The sequence below is a fragment of the Tachypleus tridentatus genome, chromosome 13 (assembly GCF_004210375.1).
Source record: "Tachypleus tridentatus isolate NWPU-2018 chromosome 13, ASM421037v1, whole genome shotgun sequence".
NCBI lineage: Eukaryota > Metazoa > Arthropoda > Merostomata > Xiphosura > Limulidae > Tachypleus > Tachypleus tridentatus.
The window spans coordinates 93075905-93100314 of NC_134837.1; the positions used below are offsets into that span (position 1 = coordinate 93075905).

General features: G+C 31.4%; 1 protein-coding gene across 6 annotated transcripts in view; it reads left to right on the forward strand.

Annotated features, from left to right (window-relative positions):
• MetRS-m (Methionyl-tRNA synthetase, mitochondrial) overlaps positions 1-23927 on the forward strand; it is a 54354-nt gene extending 30427 nt beyond the window's left edge. For all 6 annotated transcript variants that reach the window (XM_076483452.1, XM_076483450.1, XM_076483451.1 and 3 more), the window contains 7 exons: positions 1101-1206; positions 8537-8673; positions 12929-13038; positions 13982-14081; positions 21093-21204; positions 22680-22871; positions 23366-23927. In XM_076483452.1, the coding sequence (XP_076339567.1) occupies positions 1101-1206; positions 8537-8673; positions 12929-13038; positions 13982-14081; positions 21093-21204; positions 22680-22871; positions 23366-23736 (1128 nt within the window). In that variant the 3' untranslated portion in view covers positions 23737-23927. The remainder of the gene's footprint in view (positions 1-1100; positions 1207-8536; positions 8674-12928; positions 13039-13981; positions 14082-21092; positions 21205-22679; positions 22872-23365) is intronic.
• Positions 23928-24410: the final 483 nt, after the last annotated feature.

The window sequence follows — 24410 nt, forward strand, 5'->3', positions numbered from 1 at the left end:
TATAGTCTTCATTAGTATTATGGATATTTTAATGCTGTATTTATATTCATAAATGAAGAAATGTTCAGAGCTGGCTCATGGTTTGCTATTAGGCTTAGTTGGCAGTATAGTTTCCAAGTAAGGTAACTTGCACAATTAAAATTTGTCCCTTTGAGTATACCAAAGTTAAGTATGTATATTTAGTTTTCTAGTTTATATTATTTTGTAGTTAATTTACTTTCCTAACACACTAGAATATTTAAAAAAATATGAATGTCAAATCAGTTCTAATTATTTGAATATGTAAAACTAAAATGTCTTAGGCAATAATAGAAACAAAAACTTGGTTAAACAGATTTATTTGTTAACTTTTAACACAGTTTTATTGTAATATGTCAGCAATTTATATCAAGAAATGACAATTACGTATGACAATGTTTTAACAAAAACTTCCACATAAAAGTTTTAGTTTTAATTAGAAAATGAAGAAGACTAAATAAAATAAAACTTGGAGGAAAGTATTTTTATTAACATAAAAAGTGCTATTTAAATAAGTTGTCATTAAATTTCAGAAACAAAAAGTAAAATATTAGATGGTACTATTTGGTTAGACAAGAGTTGCTCAGGAAGGTGCTTTTGATAAACTCCATTCTCTTTAATCAATTCAGAATTAGAGATGTCTATGTGGAGGTGCACTCCTTGTATAACCTTGCATGAACATTTCAAAACATACAATCAGTGTTTAAAATACACAATTTAGAACTACTAGAAAGAAAAAATTCCACTTAAAATGGAAAATCTGTAATTTACTTTGGTATAATTGTAAATTATCATTGTTTTTATAATTTTCTTGTAATGCAATTTTCATCATGCTACTACTGATGGGCATGATCAAGTTCTGACAATTTATGCTTTAGAAACATTATTGTCACAATGATCCACATTTACTGTATCTATACTGTTTGTAAGCTCATCCATTCACCAGAGACACTGATGTAAATAGTTAATTCAAACACTTGAATTCAGTAGTTTCCCTCTTTTTTATCTTTAAATATATATTTCAGTAGATATGTAAGATGTGAAACTATTTATTAAACTACCAGTTTTTGGCTCTGTCATAGGTTTCAACTGAATCAGGACAACCAGTTGAATGGACACAAGAAGAAAATTACATGTTTAGGCTTTCACAGTTAGAACAAGATATTCTTCATTGGCTGAATTCTGGAGGCAAGTCCTGGCTTTCAAAATTTATATCAAAGTATAGCTTAGATTATTCAGCATTATTCGAATATGCCTTTGAATGATCTTTGAAATTACATTAAATAATAAATAAAGGAAATATTATCTTCTCAAATTTCTTTGTAAAGCTTTGAGTTTACATTTTCAAAAACAGGGAGATAAGAAAGTCATTTAGGTTTAGACGTTTGTTTTTCTTTAGCTTATTTTTTCTAAGCAATTTAATTAAAAACAACAATGAATCTTATCTAAATGTATAGCTTAAAATGTGGAGACCCTACTCTCAAAATTAATTCCTAGATAGTTGGTCCCTTGGTGGGTCAGCAGCAAGTATTTTGATTTATGACACTAAAATCAGGTTTAATTCCTCTCATTGGACACAGCAGATAGCCCAATGTGGGTTTTCTGTAAGAAACACAACACAATCTCCTTTGCAGTTGTGAAACATTTGAAATTTCTTTAAGCCCCATTATTAATGTTCAGAGTAACATTTGGAAAAAGTAGAATCCAGATATTTTAATCTTTGAGTTGTATGTCATTATTTTACAAAAAATAAAAAAGATTGGAATCATGAACTGCTAGAGAACCTCTGGGGTGTTGAACATGTGATAAATATTGACAACCAGAAAATTCCCTCACCGACAATTTGTTTTTTCTAACTGGATGATTGGAAGTTTTTCTTCTGAATGCTGGACTGTGAACTTTCAAGTAGTAGTTTGTTTTAAGTTATTTTTCAGTAAAAGAGGGGTCATTAATTCTTAAGGAAATATGTTACTGTCGAGTTTCTCAGAAAGACTTAACATGATATATTGCTGTCATATGCCCACTTAATTTCTTTTTTTTATAATAATGTGCAGTGGTTCTTATCTTTGCCCTAAAGGAGAGAACTTGTATTTGTTGTTGATTGTTTTTGCTGTTTCATTTTAAAATTTGGTTATTGTTTCTGTGTAATTCCATAAAAATGTTGTCTGCTAATGAGTTTTTGTTGAAATAACAAATGAAAGAGCTGTTGAGGTATAAAAAATTAGACAAGCTCAGGAACAACTGACAGCTCATGTTTATGTATCTAGATGTATATTGTTAAGTTTAATGGTCAGTTAAGATGTATCATGACGATTATTTATAAAGTATGGACATTAGGAGTTAGTTTTCCACGGTCCCTGGACTCGAAATGGATTTCAGAATATGAATTAGAGTAATTATCAATGATAAAACAACAAGAAACAAATTTTTCTGTTTGCTGATAGGTCAGTAATAACCTACATTGATCTCTGTTGTTTGTATAACATCACACTGTTTGTTTGGACTTTCATCAAGATAACACAATTGAGAACAACACCTCAAACACACAAACGTTTTATCAGTTAGTCAGTGTAATTTGTTTATAAATGGGTTTGTGGCTGGAGTTAAACAATCTGCATTTTGCTTCATTGTTTTTTTTTCCATTTTGATGGTATTTCATAAATGGTTTGAGAAGGTGTCAGAGTAAGTGGATGTAAAGATCAGATTAATCTACTAAAATATCTGTGTACTGATGAGTTATAAAGATGGGGTATTGAACTGTTTGTGCATCTACAAGCTTTTGAAGGTATAACACTGCACAATAATTTTTTTTGAAAAGGTGTTGCGTCTTGAAAAGTTTTGCTGATTGTGACAGGTACCTGTTTGGTATGTACAAATGTTTTGGTTTTGCTTCATCACGTAGGAACTCTGAGAAATAGATAGACAGTTGATTGCTTACCAGCAATAACATATTTAATTGCATTTGTTTCTAATATACTATTAAGTTCAACATAATTAAAAATGTTTTGCTTCTGATTTTTGTTTGAATTCAATGTCTGGTCCATTACGTTACAATGTCCAACAGTAGTCAGCAAGCATTGATGGATTCCAGTTGTCCTGATATCGTTTTCTTATTGTAGCAATGTTCTGGTGAAACCTTTCACTGTGTTTGTCACTGACAGCACCAAGATTTGTGGGGAAGAAGTCCAAGTGTGAGTGGAGGAAATGAATCTTGAGTGACATGTTGCATTTTGTTGTTTTGTATGCTTTGAGAAGTTTGTCTACCAGCTGAATGTAATGTGGGGCTCTGTAATTGCCAAGAAAATTGTCAACAACATCTTTGAAGGCTTTCCAGGCAATCTCTTTCAGCCCAACTAACAGATCTTTGAACTGCTTGTCACTCATAACATGTCTGATCTGAGGGCCAACAAAAAATGCCTTCTTTGATCTTGGCCTCAGTTATTCTTGGGAACATCTGTCTTAAATAATGAAAACTTTCACCTTTTTTGTTTATCGCTTTCACATATTTCTTCATAAGTCCCAATTTTATGTGAAGAGGAGGCCAAAAAATCTTTGCTGGATTGAGAAGCAGTTAATGTGCCACACTTTTTTCTGTCCTGGAACTAACTTTTTATGGAGTGGCCAGCTTTGTCTAGAATAATGTGACTATTTGGCACAACTGTCCCATTCACAGATGAAACAACAGTACTTTGTATAGCCGAGCTGCAGTCCCAGTGACAGAGCAACAACTTTCAGATCTTTACAGATATTCCAGTTAATTTGCTGTACTGGATGTGCTTCAGCAATATTTACATGTTCTCATAGGTTTCTTTCATGTGTGCTGCATAGCCAACAGGTCATGGTCACAACCCAAAGCAGAGAACAATCCTTCAATGTCAACACAGAAACAGAGACTGTCAACTTGTGCAAATAATTTGGTTATATCATCTTGGCAGCTTCAAAAAACAGAAATTTTTGTACCTGGTGACAGCAAACATCATTCCTGTAGTCTCGAACCCAGCAATTTGGCTTTTGCTTTTGACAGACCCAAATCTCTGACCAAATCGTTTAATTCTGACTGTGGATCCCCTGAGGAGCACGGTTCAAAATCCGGATCAGTGTCACTGCCAGTTCCCTGCATTGCAGTTTCTTCATCTGGTTCATCTAAGGTCCATTTCTCTGGTGATTTCGGAATTGGAAGACTGTTGTCATATGGCACAAGTCTTATTGCTGAAGGCAGATTAGGGTATTCAATTGACTTCTTGTTTTTGGCACAGAAACCAGACACATTAGTCAAACAGAAGTAACAGTCCATCACATGGTCTTTCTGTTCTCGCCATATCATCGGTACAGCAAACGGCATTGTCTTTCGAGTGCCTTTGAGTTAAGCTCTCAGACAGACAGAATATGTCGCACAACAAATGTGAGGCACCCGTTCCTGGTCTTGATCACCAATTTTACAGCTGAAGTACAGATGATATGCTTTCTTCACAAGAGCAGTCATTGAGCGTCTCTGATGAACAAGCGTATACTCGCCACAAATATAGCAAAATGTATCGCGGCTGTTACGACATTGATGAGACATATTGACTGACACCAATCATTCTGTAAAACATCTATAACATCTAACTTACTTGTTACAGTACTACTGAGGCAATGCTATATTCTGAAACAATATGTACACACTATAAGGTCTATATTAATAAGCAATATCTGTGTATGCAAGCCACTTTTATAGCCTGCTGAGACAGTGGCAATGTGGTTCTGGCCTGCCCAGGCATGCCTGAGCTGCATACTTCCACAGAACAGCTTCCAACCTGGCCTGATTTCATATCTGAACATGCCCATACTGCATAAAACATTGTTCATAGGTCTCTTAGAGAAACGAAAATTTTTGGACACAAATATAAGAAAAAACATGTCAAAACTGAAGATTTTGATGAAACGGTATGTGATGGGCAAACTTGGATGTAATCTTCGTGATCAGCAGCCAAAAATCTATAAGGAACACCCAACAGTGTTCAAGAAGCAAAAACTTTGTTGTACAAGTGTAATCAAACTGGACTTTGATGGACAACCTTTACAGACAAAACATAGATGTCATGAATTTGTCAGCAGGAAGTCTTGTCATAAGTTATAGAGAATATTTCTAAGACTTCCAAAGACACAGTAAATCTCAATGTTTTTTATGTATCTCAAAAGTGGAAAGCTATTTCTTGAATAGGACAGAATATACACTAAATAATTATTTGTATCCTCTGTATATACAAAAATTAAATCAATACTAGGATAGCCCATACTTATTAAGGAGTATTTCTATTTGGCAAATGTTACTATTAGGTAAACTGATTCAGTCATATTCTAATGGTCATTATTTTGAATATATGGATACTTGGGATCTGTGGCTTCTAACTAGCAATATGTTTTTACTTAAACTAAGTGATTTATATACTCCAGTTTTTAGTTTTACTGTTCTTTGTGATCTATAAAAATCTTACCTATTTAGAGTTTTGGAGTAGTTCATATAAAACACATTTTTCTATTTTATTAACCTACTCTTCATGATTGAAACATGAATAAGTAAGATATTAATTAGGGTTACGTTAGAATTATTAAGCATTGTCTGCTTATGTATTTTTCTCATTAAAATTAAAATTACTCTCACAATCTTATATTGATCATTTGCAGAAAGTAGCACAAATATGTGGAATGTTTGGAGAACTGATTATAACATAACATACTACACTTAAATGATCTGAATGTGGTATAAAAGTAAAATGAATGTGCTGTTTTGTTTATTTGCAATTATGAAATAATAACAATAAGTCTATAATACATTATTATCTTTTTTGATGTAAGGTATTAATAAAAATGTTAATTATTGTAATTTTAGATTAATATAAAGAAGGTAACATGGTTCAGATAAATTTCTGTTTAATAATCAGTATTACAGAAGCAATTATATATGACTGAAAAATAAATAAATATTTCATGGTGCCATGGTGGTGTTATGATGTAATCATCAATCCCACTATTTATTGATAAAGGAGTAGCCCAAGAGTTGGCAGTGGGAGGTGATAACTTGTTTCTTTCTCTCTAATTTTACACTATTAAGTTAAGGACAGCTAGAGCAGATAACCTTTGTGCAGCTTTGCTCAACATTCAAAACAAACAAACAAACTCTTGTTTAGGCATTGGACTATAGAATGTTTTATCTAGGTAGGATGATAGAACTTGAAATGTAGTTATTGGTTCATGTTTTTTTTTTGTATACAGTTGTGATGATTTTTTCTCTTGTCAGTTGATCATCATTCATTTGTTAAGCTCTGACTTTTGGTTGGCTGTAAATGTATTTGTTTTGTTATGAGTAGCAAAGATGTATAATTCATACAAAATATTTATAACAGTCACAACCAATGTATGGATTATAACTAAACATACTTAAAAGTAAGCTACATAATGATTATAAAAGTATGCAGACTATAAGATTGCTGTTGTTATTTTATATGGTATGGCTATACAAAAGCGTAGGATGGCTTTCTGTATGGTTATACAGATTTGCTAGCTGTAGATATTATATTGCATATGTAAATATATATAATACACTTAAAGTTTAACTTAATTTTCTTGAATTATCATTATAATTTATTTCATTTCACAACGAGATGTGTATACTTTAGTACTTTGTTTTGGATTTTTACTTTTAAGGTTGTGTTGTAACTTTATGTCTATCAATCAGTACAAACAACTTTACGTAGTTTTATGTTAAATGTTGTAAATTTTATTTAAACATTTATTCCCCAACTACATGATACCACCAATATATTTATGACATGCTACTGTTCAACTCGGTGGCTAAGTATTGATACCAGAATTAAATCTTTCCTTCATCTAGTGCTAAAACATTATTTGATAGATACGTTATTAAAATACACATAAGTGTGCAAGAATGTTTTGAACAAGAAAACTCTCTTTAAAATTATTCTGTGGCATTCTAAGTCAAACCTAGCAGAAGGTTCAGTAGGTTGTTGTAAAATTGATGATGGTAATTTTAATTTAAAGATAGTAGCATGAAGTTTATTTGTAAATTAAAGTTTTTCATATTTTCTTGTCAGATTTTATCCTTTTCTTTGCCATCATTTGTAATCATATAAGGTTCTTTTAAATAGCTGTGCTGTAATATTGTATAAAAATGTATATATATATTTATGATAACAGAAGGTAAATTAACTATACATCTTTATGACTATGTAATCTCTTTTCTGTTTTTGTAAGTTTTCAGCATAACCACAGCTTACATGCAGTAGGTATAATTACCTTCATGGTAAGAGTAATTCAGCAGTTTTTAGTTTCTTTATTTCAAATGTTCTCTGCCATGTGACAGTCTGATATAAAAATGAACATTATGAGTGATGAGATAATACCTTAATATAGGAACTCATTACTCCACATTTCCCCCAGTGGCACAGTGGTATGTCTGCTGGCTCACACCAGTATAAACTTGGTTCTGATACCTGTGGTGAGGAGAGCAAAGATAGCCCATTGTGTAGCTTTGTGCTTAATTCTAAACAAACAAACATTACTTCATCATAATCTTGGTTCCTGCTGCTAATCAAGAACAACCTAGCCAGTCTCCAAGTTGCCACTGTTGTTCAGCTAAACCAGCTTTCCTTCTCTACTTTCTGCCTGTTTCTGAGCTTTCCCTAACCAGTTTTAATGTTGATGTAGACCAAATCCACCTCAAATAATTTGGCATCTATCATACCCTCCAAGTAATATCATTGTTCTTTCCCAGTAGAATCAAACCTTAAATCTGTGAGTGGCTGAAGAGAAACAGACATTTCTGAGTGGCCTTGTTTATTTCACAAGCTTCTTTTGGGGCTTGTGAGATATTAAACCAAAACTACTGCAAGATAAAGAGAATGACAGATAATATCTTTATAAATATTGAATATGATGGGATAACATTTCCTTAGGAACAGAACAGTGGATTTTTTTGCAGACTTTATAACAGATTCTAGTTTTGTAAAATCTTGTGGCACATTCAATGAGATTTTTAATCCATCACATTCAATTCTGATGTTGTCTATGTTGTAATATCTATATTTTTTATGTATTATAAAACTATAAGCCTGAGAATGAATAAAGCAGGTGTTTGGGCTCTAATTTTTAAAGAATAAAGTAATGGAATGATTACTCATACATAAATATGTTATTAACTAAAAAGTGTTTAGATTATGTATATTCTGTTCATTAATATAATATTTTGTGTTTCATTCTTCATATAAACAATTTATAATGTCTTCAAATATTTCAATTCAAAATTTAGACTAAGTGTATAAAAAAAACTTATTTCCAAAATGAACAGTTTCATTTTTGGTACAGTTTACTATTAACATGGGTATGACAAGATGCCCTACATAGAAAGCTTCATACAAAAGTTAATTTTTAAGACTCCTTTATGAATGTCTTTAAATATTCTGTTTACTAGAATATTGTTTTTTTTTATTTTGATTGGTTGAAAATGTTTATATTTCAGATAAAGTATTGTATCCTAGTAATTTTTGTCAACTGGTCAAGCACTGGATATCTGAAGGTTTGCCAGACTTGTCTATTTCCAGAGATAGATTTCGACTCAAGTGGGGGATACCTGTACCCAATGATAACACACAGACAGTTAGTTTCTAGTTTTCACTTCCCAAACTTTGATTACTTTAGAATCCATTATTGAAATATTCCAAAAAATGTAATTTGTTTAGTTACCTGTCAGAGTAATGATAAAGTCTCATTTTATGTAGACATAAAATAAAAGTTGTGTCTCAGCTGGATATTTTCTATTTTATCATTGTGACAAGAAAATAGTTTTCTTAAAGTGACATCAGCTTCTCTACTTCTTTCACTTCTTCAGTGTCATTGATTTGAGAGTTCTATGTCTTGTATACCTTTTCTTCTCCATTTCGGATGTTTGAGATTTTTTGTTTCTAGTTTTGCACAGAAATATTTAATTTCTTGGATAAACAGGCTCATGGGTTGCACTTCTTGCTTTTTTTTTTCAAAATTTAAAAATTTTCATAAGTTTTCTTCAGCGTTTTCTATGCATGAGGATCTTTCTAAATTAGAATGTTATTTTGATTCTAAAATCCCTAACTTTAGCTTTTCTAGAACTTGTGGTTTTCTAATTAAAATTATTCATTTGTATTAATCTCCCATGTCTCGGCTTAGCATCAGTGTGATATTTATATAAATATAGTGGATTTGTTAAGGTGCTTTAAAACATTAAATTATTGAAGGTGGTAAGTTGATAGGTAGGCAGTTGATAGAGTACCAGCCATCCCATCAATAAACTCATTCTCCACCTACTATTATAGTAATTTGAAAACTATAAATAAACATTCTACTTACATCTCCATATAATTCTTACATGACCATTATTAATAGCTTAAGAATTAATATACAGATGCCAAAGATTCAAGCCATTAGTTTTGTTCAATTTTTGTGCAGAAAAATATACAAGGTTAAAGGAAATACTACTGTGTGATATGACAGTCTTTAAAGTTTTGAAATTGCTAAGATTATTCAGTAATAATTATGGTGATCACTTTTGTGAAAATATACTACAGTAAATGAATAAATTCTCTCCAGCTTTGTATGAAAACAGATAATATGTGTTGTTGTGTGTGGAGATATGAGATAATTTATGCTTTCAAAAACATGGCTGAGTAAAGATTTCCTAATGTTTTTACACACTGCATAATATGTATCACTTTCCCCTAATTCACCACTTACTGACCTTCCATGTAACTTGTGAATGTGCCAGAGGATATTGCACAAACTCTGCTTTCTCACTGTAATTAGGTTTTCTTCATGAATTCATTTTGTTGACTTTGATATGATATGCTTTCTGATACTACTATTACATCTATTATCAGTATTTTTATACCTTCATTGGAGACCTTACCTAAGCAGTTTTCCTACAGCATGAAGAGTAAAATAGTCAATGTATTTGTGCTATTACATACAGATGTAATGTAGTCACAATTAGGGCTAGCACTGTAGCAGACAAAATAAGTTTTGCAGATTCTGAAAAATGATTAGGCCTGAGCAAAAATCCAACCTCCATAAAAAATATTACAGAAATTAAAGTCAGGCCTAATAATTTTTCAGAGTCTGCAAAGCTTGTGACTACATTACTGATGGTCTTGTTTTCCTCTCAGGTATGTTCTGTATTTTCAGTATTGAACAATTTCATCTATGTCTGAGAGTGCTTGTGCCTTTTGAGATAATTTACTTATTTGTTTGGGACATTTTGTTTTTGCATCATTATGAATTATTTTCATTCTCATTATTATTTTATTCAGAATCACACATATTTTCCATCTTTATTACTTGTGAGTTTCACTGCTATTGTTTCTATTAACTTTTATATTCCTTTAACACTTTCACTCACTTTTGCTTTTTTAAACAAATTACCTCTGTATATATTTGTTTTTGTCTTTGCAAGCAGCTCACTTTACCATTTTATTGTAACTAATTCAGAGGAAGCATGCCAGCAGGAGTTGATTAGGGTTTATAGCATCTTACTTTTTTTTCTGGTCATTATTTTCATCTAGAGTCCTTTGGATGTTGGTTTTGATGTTTGCTACCTTTGTTCATACTTTAGTGTGGCATAGCATTGATGTAAACAAGGTAAGTCTTTATGATCCACTCAACTGTGTTCTACATTGCTTTGAGGTGGGTGGGGTATCTCAGATCTTTAGTCATCTATTGACTCTTGACTTTATGTCCCTTGGATTCATCAGACTGCTTGCTTTGATTTTCAGTTTGTCATTCAAGTTTGATTTTTCCTATTTTTATTTGATTTCAGATTTGACAGTGTTAATCCTTTTCCACAATGAAAGGATAACAGTATTGTACTTCATCTTTCTTTTGGATTTATACTTTCATCTATTTATTGTGCTATAAATGGAAGGAGAATTGGAGACTGCTTCTAGATTTCTTCTGCCTCATTGGTTAGTATTTCTCGTTTCTATGTAGAACCTATGAAAATATTGGGAAAGCTTCTATGTATAGGTTTTTGGATAGCAGGTGGGGATTACAAAGGAAGTTTTTTTTACTTATACCTACTGATTCATCCATCCTTCTACTCTCATTTCCCTTTATTTGTGTTTTCTGTTGTAGGTTTATTTTTTTTCTATCTCCTTTGGATCTGGATCTTTTTACTGATGCTTCTTTCAAGGGCTGATTTGATGAGTTTAGGAAAGTTATCTGTAGGGTATGTATTCTTCTCAGATATCTCATTCTTATACAATTATTTAGATGTTTAGAATGTTTCACATGAATTTTAGGAGTTCCTGTCTGCCAGCCATGTTATACCACTGTATTCTAGTACTCACAGACACTTTATCTCTAATGACATGCAATAGCTAGTGTGGACTCAGTCTCAAATCCTTTGCTTGCAGCAATAATTTCTCTAAATTTTAGCTGCATTCATATCATGTTTTTCTCTGAATTAATATTTTTATTGTTTGTGCCAGTGATTGATGTATTCATGGCAGCAATGCATCACCCACCAATGCTTTACTAGTTCCTTGTACATCTTTGGGGTCTTCTCAGGTCTTTCTTTAGTTCTTCCTGAATGCCAAATAGTTTAGCTGATTGTGTTAATCACCCCATTTTAAATGTGGATGAAGAGGGACTACTTCCTCTAGAATGTCTTTTCATAATATTATTTCAGGATGTTTCTTCAAGAACCTTCCACAGCAAGAGAAGGATGTAGAATTCCTCCTACCTGTTTATGCCACCACCTGTACCACATTATTGGCTCCACAAATTCAATACACCACTAATATTCTCAAAACCAACCATTTGTCTGAACTTACACACATCTTGAGTGATGAGGTTTGTTTGTTAAGAATGACTTTTTTTTAAATGTTCTTTAGTTCAAGTATTGTTATAAGACTGATCTACTCCACTCATTCTCTCTTAAATTTGGTTCTGCAAATTGTTATCTAGTTTTGGATTTTACTCTGTCTCTGGTTGGCTGTATATTTCATGTAGTCTATGTTATGATTTTACTGTCAGCAGACTGTAGGTTATAGATTTGTTTTTACATATTTGTCAGTTACAATGTGGATATTCCTGTTTTCATTATTCCAAAGCTAGGACATGAACTTGAATTCTTTAAATTAGTTTTAAAATTTTGAATATATTGTGGGTGTTTTAACCTTATTGTTTGTTCTGCATTTTGCTTTTTATTATTACAATTTTTGTATTTGATAAAAATATAATATGCAACTTTATTTTGTCATGTTTATTTTGGTGAATATCTGATGCTTCCTTCACAAGGGCCAATGAAGAAAACAAGTTCAGTGATCACTCAGACAACCAGTTTATATATATTTAGAATATGTGATATATCTCATATTCTCAGTTTTGTTAAAATCACTTTAACGTTAAATAGTCCACAGATTTTGTGTACCTTGTTTTATTGATTTACTATTATGCCAAGTTTGGAGCACAAAATAATAACAGTATGACAGGCTATCTAATCTTTACAACAATCTCAAATTGAATGCACTGATAATCATAATAGATAAGTCATATTGTGAGATAGAGATAAGGTTATTATTCCATTGATTCCTATTATAAAATATTTTGTTATTTAATTAAGGATACTTTGTGATTAACAAGTACATTTGATATTTAAGCCCTTCAGAAGTCAAGCACACACAGAACAAAACTAAACTGTTTCAGTGAACAAAACATTTATTTTTTACATTTAATTACAAAATGTAATTTTTCCTTAAATAAGATAGTTAACATAATTATTTCTTAATTGATTATTTGAATAATTAAATAGGTGTTATATGAAGAATATGAAAAATTGTGCATTTAACTTTCAATGTCTTTACAAGAGTTTACTCATTTTTAGATTTACGTTTGGTTGGATGCTCTTCTGAACTATCTTACAGTAGCAGGATATCCAATTGCTGGTTATCATTGGCCTCCAGACTGTCATGTCATTGGCAAAGATATATTAAGGTAATGAAGTTGAGAGAAAATTTTTTTACTCACTAATTTTTCAATCCAGTGAAAAAGAACTATTGGTGATTAATATCTAATCTGTACAAAATTCCACATCAGTGATATTTGTATATCAACTGGATTATAATATTTTATATGTACAATGCTATGTTTGATTTACTCTGATTTCCAGTAACATTCACTTATATTTCATTATTGCTTATTTTCGATGATCTTGAATCTGTTTTATACAACATCTATCTCATTAGGAATCATTGTTAAGTTGCAGTGGAGAATTAGTATGTGACAGTTTTATTTGGAGTCTTATGTACATGTATATGGAGATATATACTTAATACTTCGAAACAGAAACTTTTCTGTAATTACATCAAAGTCATTATTAACATGTCAAATAATTTTTAATCCTTAAATATTTTGCTTGTTTTGAAGTTAAGTACAGATTTTCATAAGTAGAATATAAAGCCAAAATTTATGCTATTGTTTCACTTAAATTTACTTTATTAATAGAATTATTTATTTATATCTTTATAAATGAATTTACTTCTTTCCAATTTGAAACATCAAAGCTGATTTTTTTTTTTAGATTCTTAATGGCTAAACATTTGTATAGTATAACACCTTATGCGTGTTTAGATATTGCATATATTGTGTATTTTCAAATATGATGAATTTTGCTTTTTCATAATTGTATGAAAATAAGGTTAACTAATGATTCTTTTCTTCTACCTCAAAGTTCATACAAAATTTTCTTAGAAAATAATCTTTGCTTGTTCTATCTTATTTTCCATCCACATATGGTAATAAGCCTAAATTATCATACTGATTTGAGTTTTTTTCCATGTGTGTTTGGTATGTATTGAGATCTATTTACCTACTCTTCTCTTTGTGTTTGGAGATAAAATAAATTGTAACACTACTGACCTAATGAAGACATTTTCAGGTTTCATGCTATTTACTGGCCAGCTTTCTTGATAGCAGCTGGCTTAGAGCCACCTTGTCATATCTTCTGCCACTCACACTGGACTGTGGAAAATAAAAAGGTAATTTAAGTTTTGTTTTAGCAAATTTTTAAGTATTCCCAAGGTTAAAGGTGTGTTTCAAGGTTGTTTATTCTTTGCGTAATTATAAATGATGTTCAGAAAGAATGGGGTTAATTTTATCTTCCACCAAATGTATGCTAATCAATTTGAATATGTTGGTAGCCACATCTTTTTTCTAAACATAGTCCCTATTATGTGTTTTGTATTTTCTCTGTCATCCATTAATCTTCATGAATTTAGTTTTGTAAGATATGGGAGTGGTGCTATAAATTAAGTTTGTTCATGCACATGCACACATGCTATCAGTAAGATGAAAATCACAAGATTATGTAGACAGCAATTCTTTAAACTATTGCAGTTGCAGTTTTTGTTTACATGGTACACTGTATTGTAAAGGTATTAAACATATTAAGTTAATTATATATTACTGACAAAGAGTTTCCTTTGTTACAGTTTGTTCATTCGTTGTTTGTGGAAAACTAAATTCTGTTTCTTAATATCAACACATAATTTTAACTTGTTGAATTTATTAATTTTCTCAACACAGTCTCAGTCTATATGACTAACTAGGTGACCTTTTTGTTTAAAGTATTTTTTAAAGATTTAATAATTCTAACTTTTAATATAGTGTGTTATATTTTCACAATATTTGATAGTATTTAAGTTAATATTATAAGTCTTTGACACACAAAAATCATATTATTTAGTGAAGTGTTTTTAATATAATAAAACAGAAAATTGTTCATGAACAAAATTGAATATTTGTTTTGGATAGTCCTTGTGCAAAGTAATTTTCATGTTAAAATTTAAAATACTTTTCCTTATCTCAAAACTCTCAAATTTCATAATCCCTCAGACCTCCTAAATATATTTCAATCTTCTTTTTCAGTAAAACTTAAGTTTATATGTCATCTGCTATATTCTAAATCAAAACAAAATTAGCCAATTTGACTGGCCTTGTAACCACCAAAAAAATCAAAATAAATCTAGATTACCCTTTTTCCTCACTAATGACTTCATATTGTAATATGAAACCACATTTGTTTGTCCTAAGTAGCTCTGAGCTCATAACAGTACACATCTATTTATAATTAACTTTTATTGTCTTATTGCTTTTTGAATGGTAGCTAACTACTCTCTATGCCATTACAACTTGTAGATCAGTTGGGATAAGCATAGCTTATGTTACACTGTTGTTACATTACATTACAGTATCACATGAGTAACTGCAGTTGTATCCTGAACTTCCAATAATCATCTGCATTTCATATATTTCCAATAATTGTCTACCTTTTGTCAAAGTCCACAAGGCAGGTTCAGTTAGTTTAGAACACCGTTTGACAAAACAAATGAATTGCCTTATCTCTTTCAAACTGTTAATCTCACTCATGCACATCAATCATTAGGTTGTTCACTCCCATGATAGCTAAATTAACTCTTCAAGAGATATATTTATGATATTTATTTTCACTATGTACAAAGACTGTTTTCAGTGTGTATACCAAGTCTTCTCATATAGTCTACAATTTCTTTGTCAGTCTTTTCTCATGTAGAGTCTTCAGTAGAGCTTCACTTTGATAGGATCTCTTGCCTTCATCTTGATTTTGGGCTTCCTGAGATCTGTCTTTCCTGATTTGTGTGTATACTAGCACTGTAGGTCTTGTTTCTTTATCTATCATGCACTGCTCTGAAGTTTCTGCAGTGTTTCACCTACATTTTTTCAGCTCCCATGAACTGATATTCAAGATGTCACTTTTTAACACTTTAAGAGGTTTGATATATTGCTTACTCTTTTCCTTTGAGCTCTTCTGATGACTGCAGTTGCTTTGTTAGTATTCTTTTTGTCTAGTTCCTATAAATTTTTACTTCCTGGTATGTTTCTAATCATGTGTATGTCCTCATACACATGGCCTTAAGATCTCCTACATACTATGGAGACCCCACCTTTATTTTTACCATGGAAAAACTTCCTCACTCTCCCATCAGTTGGCATACGCAAATAAACTTTGCCTGTCCTCTGATCATCAGATACTAGACTGGTCCTCTCTGCTACACTACTGTTCCCAGTATCTTACAAGATCTTCACTTTCTTGTCCCGAACATGTCCTTCACTTGTTGGCATGTTATGACTTTGTATTACCTCTTGATGTTTGTCACATGCTTCAAGCACAACTGACACTATTTGCTGACTTGAGTTGAACATTAGTTGTGCACTGATCGATTTTGGAATTAGCACTTCCTTTTTGTGGTGAATCTGACATATTTTCTTGATCCTGTTTCTTCTGGCAGTAGCATATATAATGTCATTTACTCTTTTCTGGTTTCTTACCATCACTATCTTTGTAAATAGCTCCAGCTACTTTATGTTGTGATTTCTGCTGTTGCTTGCTGGTAATGGACATGCACTCCTTTGCAGTGTGTCCTTCTTTATAACAAACATATGATCTCTTCTTCTTTCTGTCTGGTAACCATCTGTAATCATTGGTAGACCTTTGATTCTGGTCAGCCATCACAAGTGTCAAATTTAATTGGATATTTTTGGATACACCAGTTATACTTTCTTGATGTTCTGCCAGCTCAAATCATCTCCTATATTTTTGGTGCTTTCTGCTTTAGGAACAGCAAATTGTCAGTTGAACACATGATCATGATCTGTTACATACTAATGGGTCTGTCAGTCCATGTTGTGAAGTATCACCATGGATGTACCACAAAGTGAAATAGTTTCTCCAGTTTCAGGTTTGATTTCTCTGAACATCTGACAAAACCTTCTTCAGTAAGCTCATATTGTTTTAGAAAGCTTTTTAAGTTATCATAGTCCATGACATCTTCTTATATTATGCATGTATAGTTGTAAGTCTTTTCTTGTGGGAAGTGGACTAAGACAGACACAGTGTTCAGTTGCCTTTGTCCCAGTTCTGACTTTGGGTGAATCTTTTGTATTTCTCCAGGAAAATGTCCATGCCACCTTCCTGTTCATCAAATTAGAATAGTTTTGGTTGAGTGGCCATAATTCTGTTGTCATTATTTGGTCTTTCATTCTTTGTTTAGGTGAGCTTTGCAATTTCAGTTTGTGTTCTTTCTATTTCTGGTCTCTCATTTTTCCTTTTCTTCTTTCTCAATTTGTGCTTTTGTTTTTTTCTCTACTTATTTTCAGTTTTTTCTTTCTCTTACACTCTTCTCTCTCTCTCCTTTTCTCCTTTCAGTTTTTCTTCCTCTCTTCTCTGTCTCTCCTCCTCTTTCTCTTCTGTTACCACTTTTCTCTCTCTAGTTCTTGTTGTTTAATAAACTCTCACAGTTCACTGTCTTTTAACCGGAGATACTATCCATTTATCACGCTGGTTATATAGTGTAACTGTAATATCCACACTATTTGTATTACAATGATAGCCATGCATATGTAGGTGAACTTACTTATTCTGTCATTCACATTTTCATCTGTGCCATTTAACACTGTATAATCCTAGCTGTGGCTTGTCGAATTGGTGAAGCTACATTTTAGTAATATATAAATTAATGTAAATAAATATATGGGTGCATTTGCTTAAGGATTCTTCTACAATAGGTGTCTGTGACCTATTGGTGATAAATCTGACAATAAACAAACAGCATGTATGTATAAATATTCTTGACATTATGGAGACTTAAACACTATACAGTTCTCTTCTTGTCAAAAGTCCACTCAGGCTATATCACTCACTTTTGAATTCACTTGACAAGCTGAACTCTTTTTATCACAATTGTATTTATGTAGAATACACTTATGCTGTTGCATCAGTTACTGCAATTGAATCCAGAACCTCTAGTAATCTTCTGCTTTTGTACTTCCAACAGTCATCTACCTTTAATTGATGTCCACATGGACAGGTTCACTTAACTTAGAACACCCTTTGAAAAAATAAATTATTTTCCTTATTTTTTTCAAACTGTTAATCTCACATAAACATATCAATTGTTAGGCTGTTCACTCTCACATTTAACTCTACATTTTCTGACTTTTCTCTAAATGAACTTTTCTTTCATGTTACTTTTAGTCAGTTTATGCTCAACTGGTCACTGGTCACAGTTATTTATACATTTATCACTCAGGCCTTGACATCAGTGAATTACAAATGTAAAATATATAAATTAATAGTACAACTACACTAAACAGTCTTTTATATCTGACATATTGCACCACCTATATTGGCATTATTAGCTCTCAGCTATTCCTGTTCAGTCCTCACTTTCTCAAATGACACAGCATTATTAAGATGCATGTTTTTCACATGTTGCTACAATTTGTGATTGTGCTTTTTTGCCATTTCAAATTTTTTTAACAGTTTTATTTTACTGTGTTTGCATTCAATTGTTTCAACATATTTTTTATACTTCTTTTTACTGAATTATAACAGACCATAGTGCAAGTGCACAGTTCACTGTATTGACTGTGGAAATTTCTGTTAAAGTCAAAAACACTATTGGTACAGCTTCCCAGAAATGGGGCTCAATTTTAACTGCAGATGAGGTACAGCCTTTATTTTGCAGGTATTTATATTCATAAGTTCAATCAGTAATTTCTTATTCTTTTGAACTTGACAGTATCTTTGAGGAAGAATACAATTAAGGATGAGACAGTTTGGATTCTATTTTCCTGTCACCTTCTTCAGGAGTTTTGCTCTTCCACTTTTTTTATAGCTTGTTAATCAGGTTATCAGGTGTTACATATTCTGTATTTGCTGTAAGTTTGAGATGTGAGTAATTTTGCTGGTTGTTTTTTTTTTCTCCTCCTCCTGTTTCCATGCCTCCACATCATTCACTTTAGTGGAGGTTTGTTCTTCCACTCCTTCCAGATCTCCCAGTAGATCTGTGGTAGGTTTTTGACTTGTATGCTTCACACTTAGTGAATACATCCATGGCTGGTGTGGGTCAGATGCCCTTTGTGTGGATTTGTCTTTTTTTACACACAGAAAGATTAAATATTTCATATCATCAGTGCTCAGACTTTGGTAAGTTAGATATTAATGTGTCCTTTGTTGTCTAAGGTAACTTAGATCAATTGTAAGGTAGATAATGATTATGACTTTCTTTTCTTAGTAATTTTAAATGGTTTGTTAGTTCAATATTCATGAGTCTTTTGGTTCACTAGGTATGTTTTGAAAACTTGTATGTAACATGTTAATAACATCTAATTCATTGTTCTATTTAGATAATGTTTTTTTCATCATTGTTAAATATTTTTGTGAGACTTACATTTTGTTTTCTTTGCTATATTGCTGAGATGTTCATTTCTTTCCAATTTGTGTGGCTGAGTTATGCTTCAGCTCCTATTCCTATGTTCTTGATACTGGAAACCAAATTTTCTCCTCATAATCTACAACTCAATGTATGTCACCACAGTGCTCACATCATTAATAGTTATTTATTGCTCATAGTTGAGTGTTCCAATTCAAGGCCCTACTGTTTGGACTAACATTGGCTTTTTAAAACTCAGGTTACGCAAACTCTTGCCTGACATTTTCTCTCCATGGATCTTTGCACTCAACATAACATGAGTGAATGTCTCCTGCTTGCTTCTCCCCATTCACAGAACAGAGACCACTCTTCTGTCCTTATAAGTAGCAACACAAGTGGGATTCTTGGTGAAAAAAAGAGATCTCCACTATTACCCTCACTCAATTCCCTGTTCCTTTCGGGGTTTTCTTCATTCCTACATCAGTTGGACCCAACCTTCTCCTTTTCATTTTTGGGATATGAAGCAAGCATGAAAGGTACTGTCTCATTTGAGGATGTGGGCTTCTTTGGAAGCTTTCATTTCCAGGATTGAGCTCATATGTGTTCCCTTCCATGGGAGTTGCTAGATCAGTGGAACTTCTACTTGAATCCCTTGGTTCCCTCCCTCTCTTCATTCTCTAACCAGATCCTATCTGACTTGGTAGGTAGAAACTACAACAGGGCAAGGGTTCTGCTTCCTCTGCCTCATTTGCATAAACATCTGTTCTGCCTCATCTTTAGAGGGCTGGGGTGCTTACCTATTTTCTCAAGAGATTTCCAGTTTCTGGCCAACCAGGGAGTCTTTCATTCATATCACCAGTATTAATCTTATAGTGGTTTGTTGACCTTTGTGCTGTTTACTTTCTCTCCTGACTTTGTATTTTTTAAGTACAATCATTGAATGTATGAAAGGTGTATGGTTGTTAGATATTTTCTTCCCTCTCATCATTCACAAATAAAGATAGGCTGTTCTAAGAAGTCTGTACTATTATGTTGTTGTAGCTATAAAGTATTACCATTCACCAATAAAGTCCTTTATTCATACTTTATCTATTGCTATGATTATTGTCAGTTTCAAAAGTAGTAGCAGCATTGGAACCACTATATTTATAACTGTGTAGTGACAACATTATTGTGACTGTATTTTTCTTGCGATACATAGTGCTCCACACAAAGCTATGCTTATTATTAACTGCATTAAGAGTCATTTAATTGACTGAATGTGGGAAATATAAAATTAATTTCTATATATAGAGACAAAGCATGTTCTGGAGTGTTGAGGGAAAAAGATGAGTAAATTATTGTGAAGAGTCATCTGCAAATAACCATGAAAAATCATAGAAATTCCACTTAGTCTAACAAATTTATAACAAGTATACTTGAAAATATGTTGACTTCAATTTGAGAAGACCAATGAATTTGTGAAACTCTGAAATATACATAAATTTATTATTTAAAAAATAGACTAAAAGTAAGTTATGTGTAAACTGTTCATTGTGTGTTCAAATTAAGTTGTATCTAGTTGTATGTTTATACTTGTAATAACCCTTTACAGTAGATCCAAAAAGTTAGAAAATTAAATATATCCAGTTCACATAGATTTTTGTTTTGCAAGTAACAAGTGTCCAAAGTTTTCACAGGAAGTTTTATATTTTTGCACAATACTTTTGAAAAAAACAACAATGATGATTATTCAGTTTTTTAATTGTAAGATTAAAATATGTTGCAGGTTTGATATATATTTTTTGCATCTTATAGATGTCAAAGAGTAAAGGAAATGTGGTTAGTCCCATTGATAGCATGAAGCATTACACAAGTGATGGGTTGAGGTATTTTCTGTTACGAGAAGCTGTGCCATATAACGATGCTAGTAAGTTTCAGTTTGTATCTAGAATTGTTTAATTTTTGTTTATTTCTTTATTGTTAAGAAGAAAATATAAGGAAAGAAAAACGTGTTAGTAAAAACTCATAGTTGTATCAGTATTGCAAACAGAAATTGAATTTCTTAACATTCTTGAATGTAGTTAAAATAACTTTTTACATGGAATTGTTTAACATAGTCAGTAAAATAATCTACAAGACATAATTTGTGTATTGTTTTATTAAACTTTATCAGTCAGTATTTGACAGTACTTTATATTAAATGAGATTATGCTAAAAGACACTTAAGTTTTATTTGATAATATGAATGTTTATGTTGTTTAGAAGTGTTTATGTGTGTGTGATTCTAAGAATTTAACATTTTAGAAAAGGTATATCTAAATGGTATATTATGTGATAGTTTTATTTTTTGTTTCAGTTATTTAAAAAACTGAGTGAAGCAAATGTGGAAGCAGAGTGTTTTGTTTGCCTTTTTTCGTTAGTACAAATCAATTATCTAACCCTGTCACTATGTAAACTTAGTTTTAGTCCTGAAAACTATGGAATTGTGAGGTTTTTATAGAACCACAATTCTTTACAGCAGATTTACATGATTGTTAGTGATAAATTTTAAGAATAAACAGACAGCACACAATCTATCTGTTTTTAAATAACATATTTAAAACAAATCAAAAGTTTATACAAGTGTTTGTTACACAGTAAATCACCACAGTTGTATTCAGAGCTTAAAGTAATCATGTCTTTTCCACACATACTTTCTCAGTTACTTTAGAATCTAATTAACAAGATGAATTATCCTTCTCTACTCTTGTTATTACAATACAGTCTGCAGTTATTATGCTTTAAAAGTCATCACTATAAAACCTTAATGACTAAACTCACAAACACAGTCTAGATCTGTTTTACTGTATCTTTCACTAATATTGCTCACTTTCCTTTCACTAATTAATCTTTCTCTCTGTATCTGCACATTTTATAGTATCTGACAGAAAAATTTAAAAATAACTAACACTCTAGTAAGAACAATGTTAAACATAATAAGAAAAACTTAGAAGCCTTGAGTAAAATGATGTCAGCATTGTTACAGAAACTTGGTACAACAATTAATTTGCATGTATGGTGTATGACTGTTAACAAGTTAAGTAACAAAATATGTCATAACACTATAGCTTTTAAAATAATTGACTTTTAACACTCATTATGAAAATTAAATAATCTCTAAATGAACAAAATAATAACCCTTAAACTATATGGTTTTGTATATCCAACAGGAATTAATCATATGTGAGTTTGTAATTTTGTACAACCTCTAAACTCACCAACAAAATATTAACATTAATATGAAAGACAAGTTAAAAGTGGCTTAAAGATGTAATACATTATGAAAATTATGAAAACATTTTGTAACATGTTTTCAGTTTTCTGTCACCAGTTGCACTGATGGTTTGATTTTTTTTTTTATAGATTACAATGAAGACAAACTTAAAAGGATTTTAAATTCAGAACTTGCAGACACTTTGGGCAACCTTCTCAGTCGATGTAGTGCCACATCTGTTAATAAAGAACAGGTGTTTCCAGTTTTTGATTATCAGGCTTGGGACCAGTGTGTAGCTACTGAGGGTAAAGAAATAGTGGACTCTGTCTGTAGACTCCCAGGTAAGTATTGTACAGGTCATTGTCTCATAAATGTTTTTTGTTTTAAAATATATTAAAAAAGTCAATTATAGTTTTCATATTATACAGTATTTTTAAGATTACTCATTCAGTTTTGACATTCGCTGTAAACTAATAGGACAGCTGGGCCAAATATTACTTTTTATTATAAATACTGTGTAGTTTTTGGTATGTGCTTCCTTTATTTTAGCTAGTAATAAGGAAAAAAAAACGTTTAAGAAATTCACCAAAATTTATTTTTTCTGTTTTTTGATAAGTGGTATAGTTCAGTTCGTATAAATTCTAGTTGAAATAATGAAAGCATTTTTCCTAAAAATGCTTTAATTAGTTAGATTTGCTCAGAAGAATGTTAAATTTAAATTTGCTAGAGGTAACATTATTGTAAATATGAAATATTTGATCTATTGAAAGAGTTTTCAGTTAGTTATATGTAGAGATAATGAAGGATATCTGAATCATGTACTTCATTATTTTAGAAACTGTTAAAGATCACTTCTTGGAAGGAAATTTTCATCATGGAGTTGATGTGATCATGAACTGTGCACGGCAAGCTAATCTATTCATCCAGAACCAAAAGCCATGGGAACTGACAAAATCTGATGCTGACAAGTCACGTCTGAATACTGTTCTCTATGTTGCTATGGAAACCCTTAGAGTATGTGGTATTTTATTGCAGCCTGTAGTGCCCTATTTGGCAGATAAAATTCTTAAAAAACTTGAAGTGAACATTCAGGAAAGAAATTGGCATGATTTGGCCTGTTTTTCATCTATTACTGGTACTAAGAGTAATTTTGAAGGAAGGCCTCTCCAAAAAGAGAAAATGATCTTATTTACAAGAATAAAATGACCAAATGCACACATTAACACATAGTGTTACTAAAATAAAAACTGTAGGTAATTTCATAAGAAGCTATTCATATGAACATCCTAGCAATACACCTTGTAAATTATATATTATAATTTTTTTATGAAAAATCAATATAAAATATTTAAAGTGTAAGTTTTATTTAATAAAGTGTATTTTTCAGAGGGATTCAAGATATAGCAAATGTGTCTTTACTATTACATTCATTGCAGTATCATAGATAATGAAATGTAATTGTTGTATATTATGACTTAACAGAACACATATTGTAAAAGCTTTAAGCAAAGACATCTAAGGATAAAGAAAAAAAAAATTGGTCAAACTGAAATATAGTATAATGTAATAAAAACATTTTATAAATGTAAAATGATGTGATGCTCAAAAGAAAGCCAAGAAGAATAAAGGTTTGATACAGTTATATATACATAGATCATCCCCAGAGTGCATATGCATCCTTGAATTGAGAATAGAATTTTAAAGGCTTAAAAGTGCTTGAAATGGGGTCTTTTTTTTTTTTTTGCAAAAGTACTTGAAAATATTATAATATCAGAATATATGAATATGTTTTTAATGCATCATGTAGAGTTGAGTACAATATGTAATTTCTTTTGAGTCTACATTTGCATGTTGAACAAATAAATAGAAATTTTATAAAA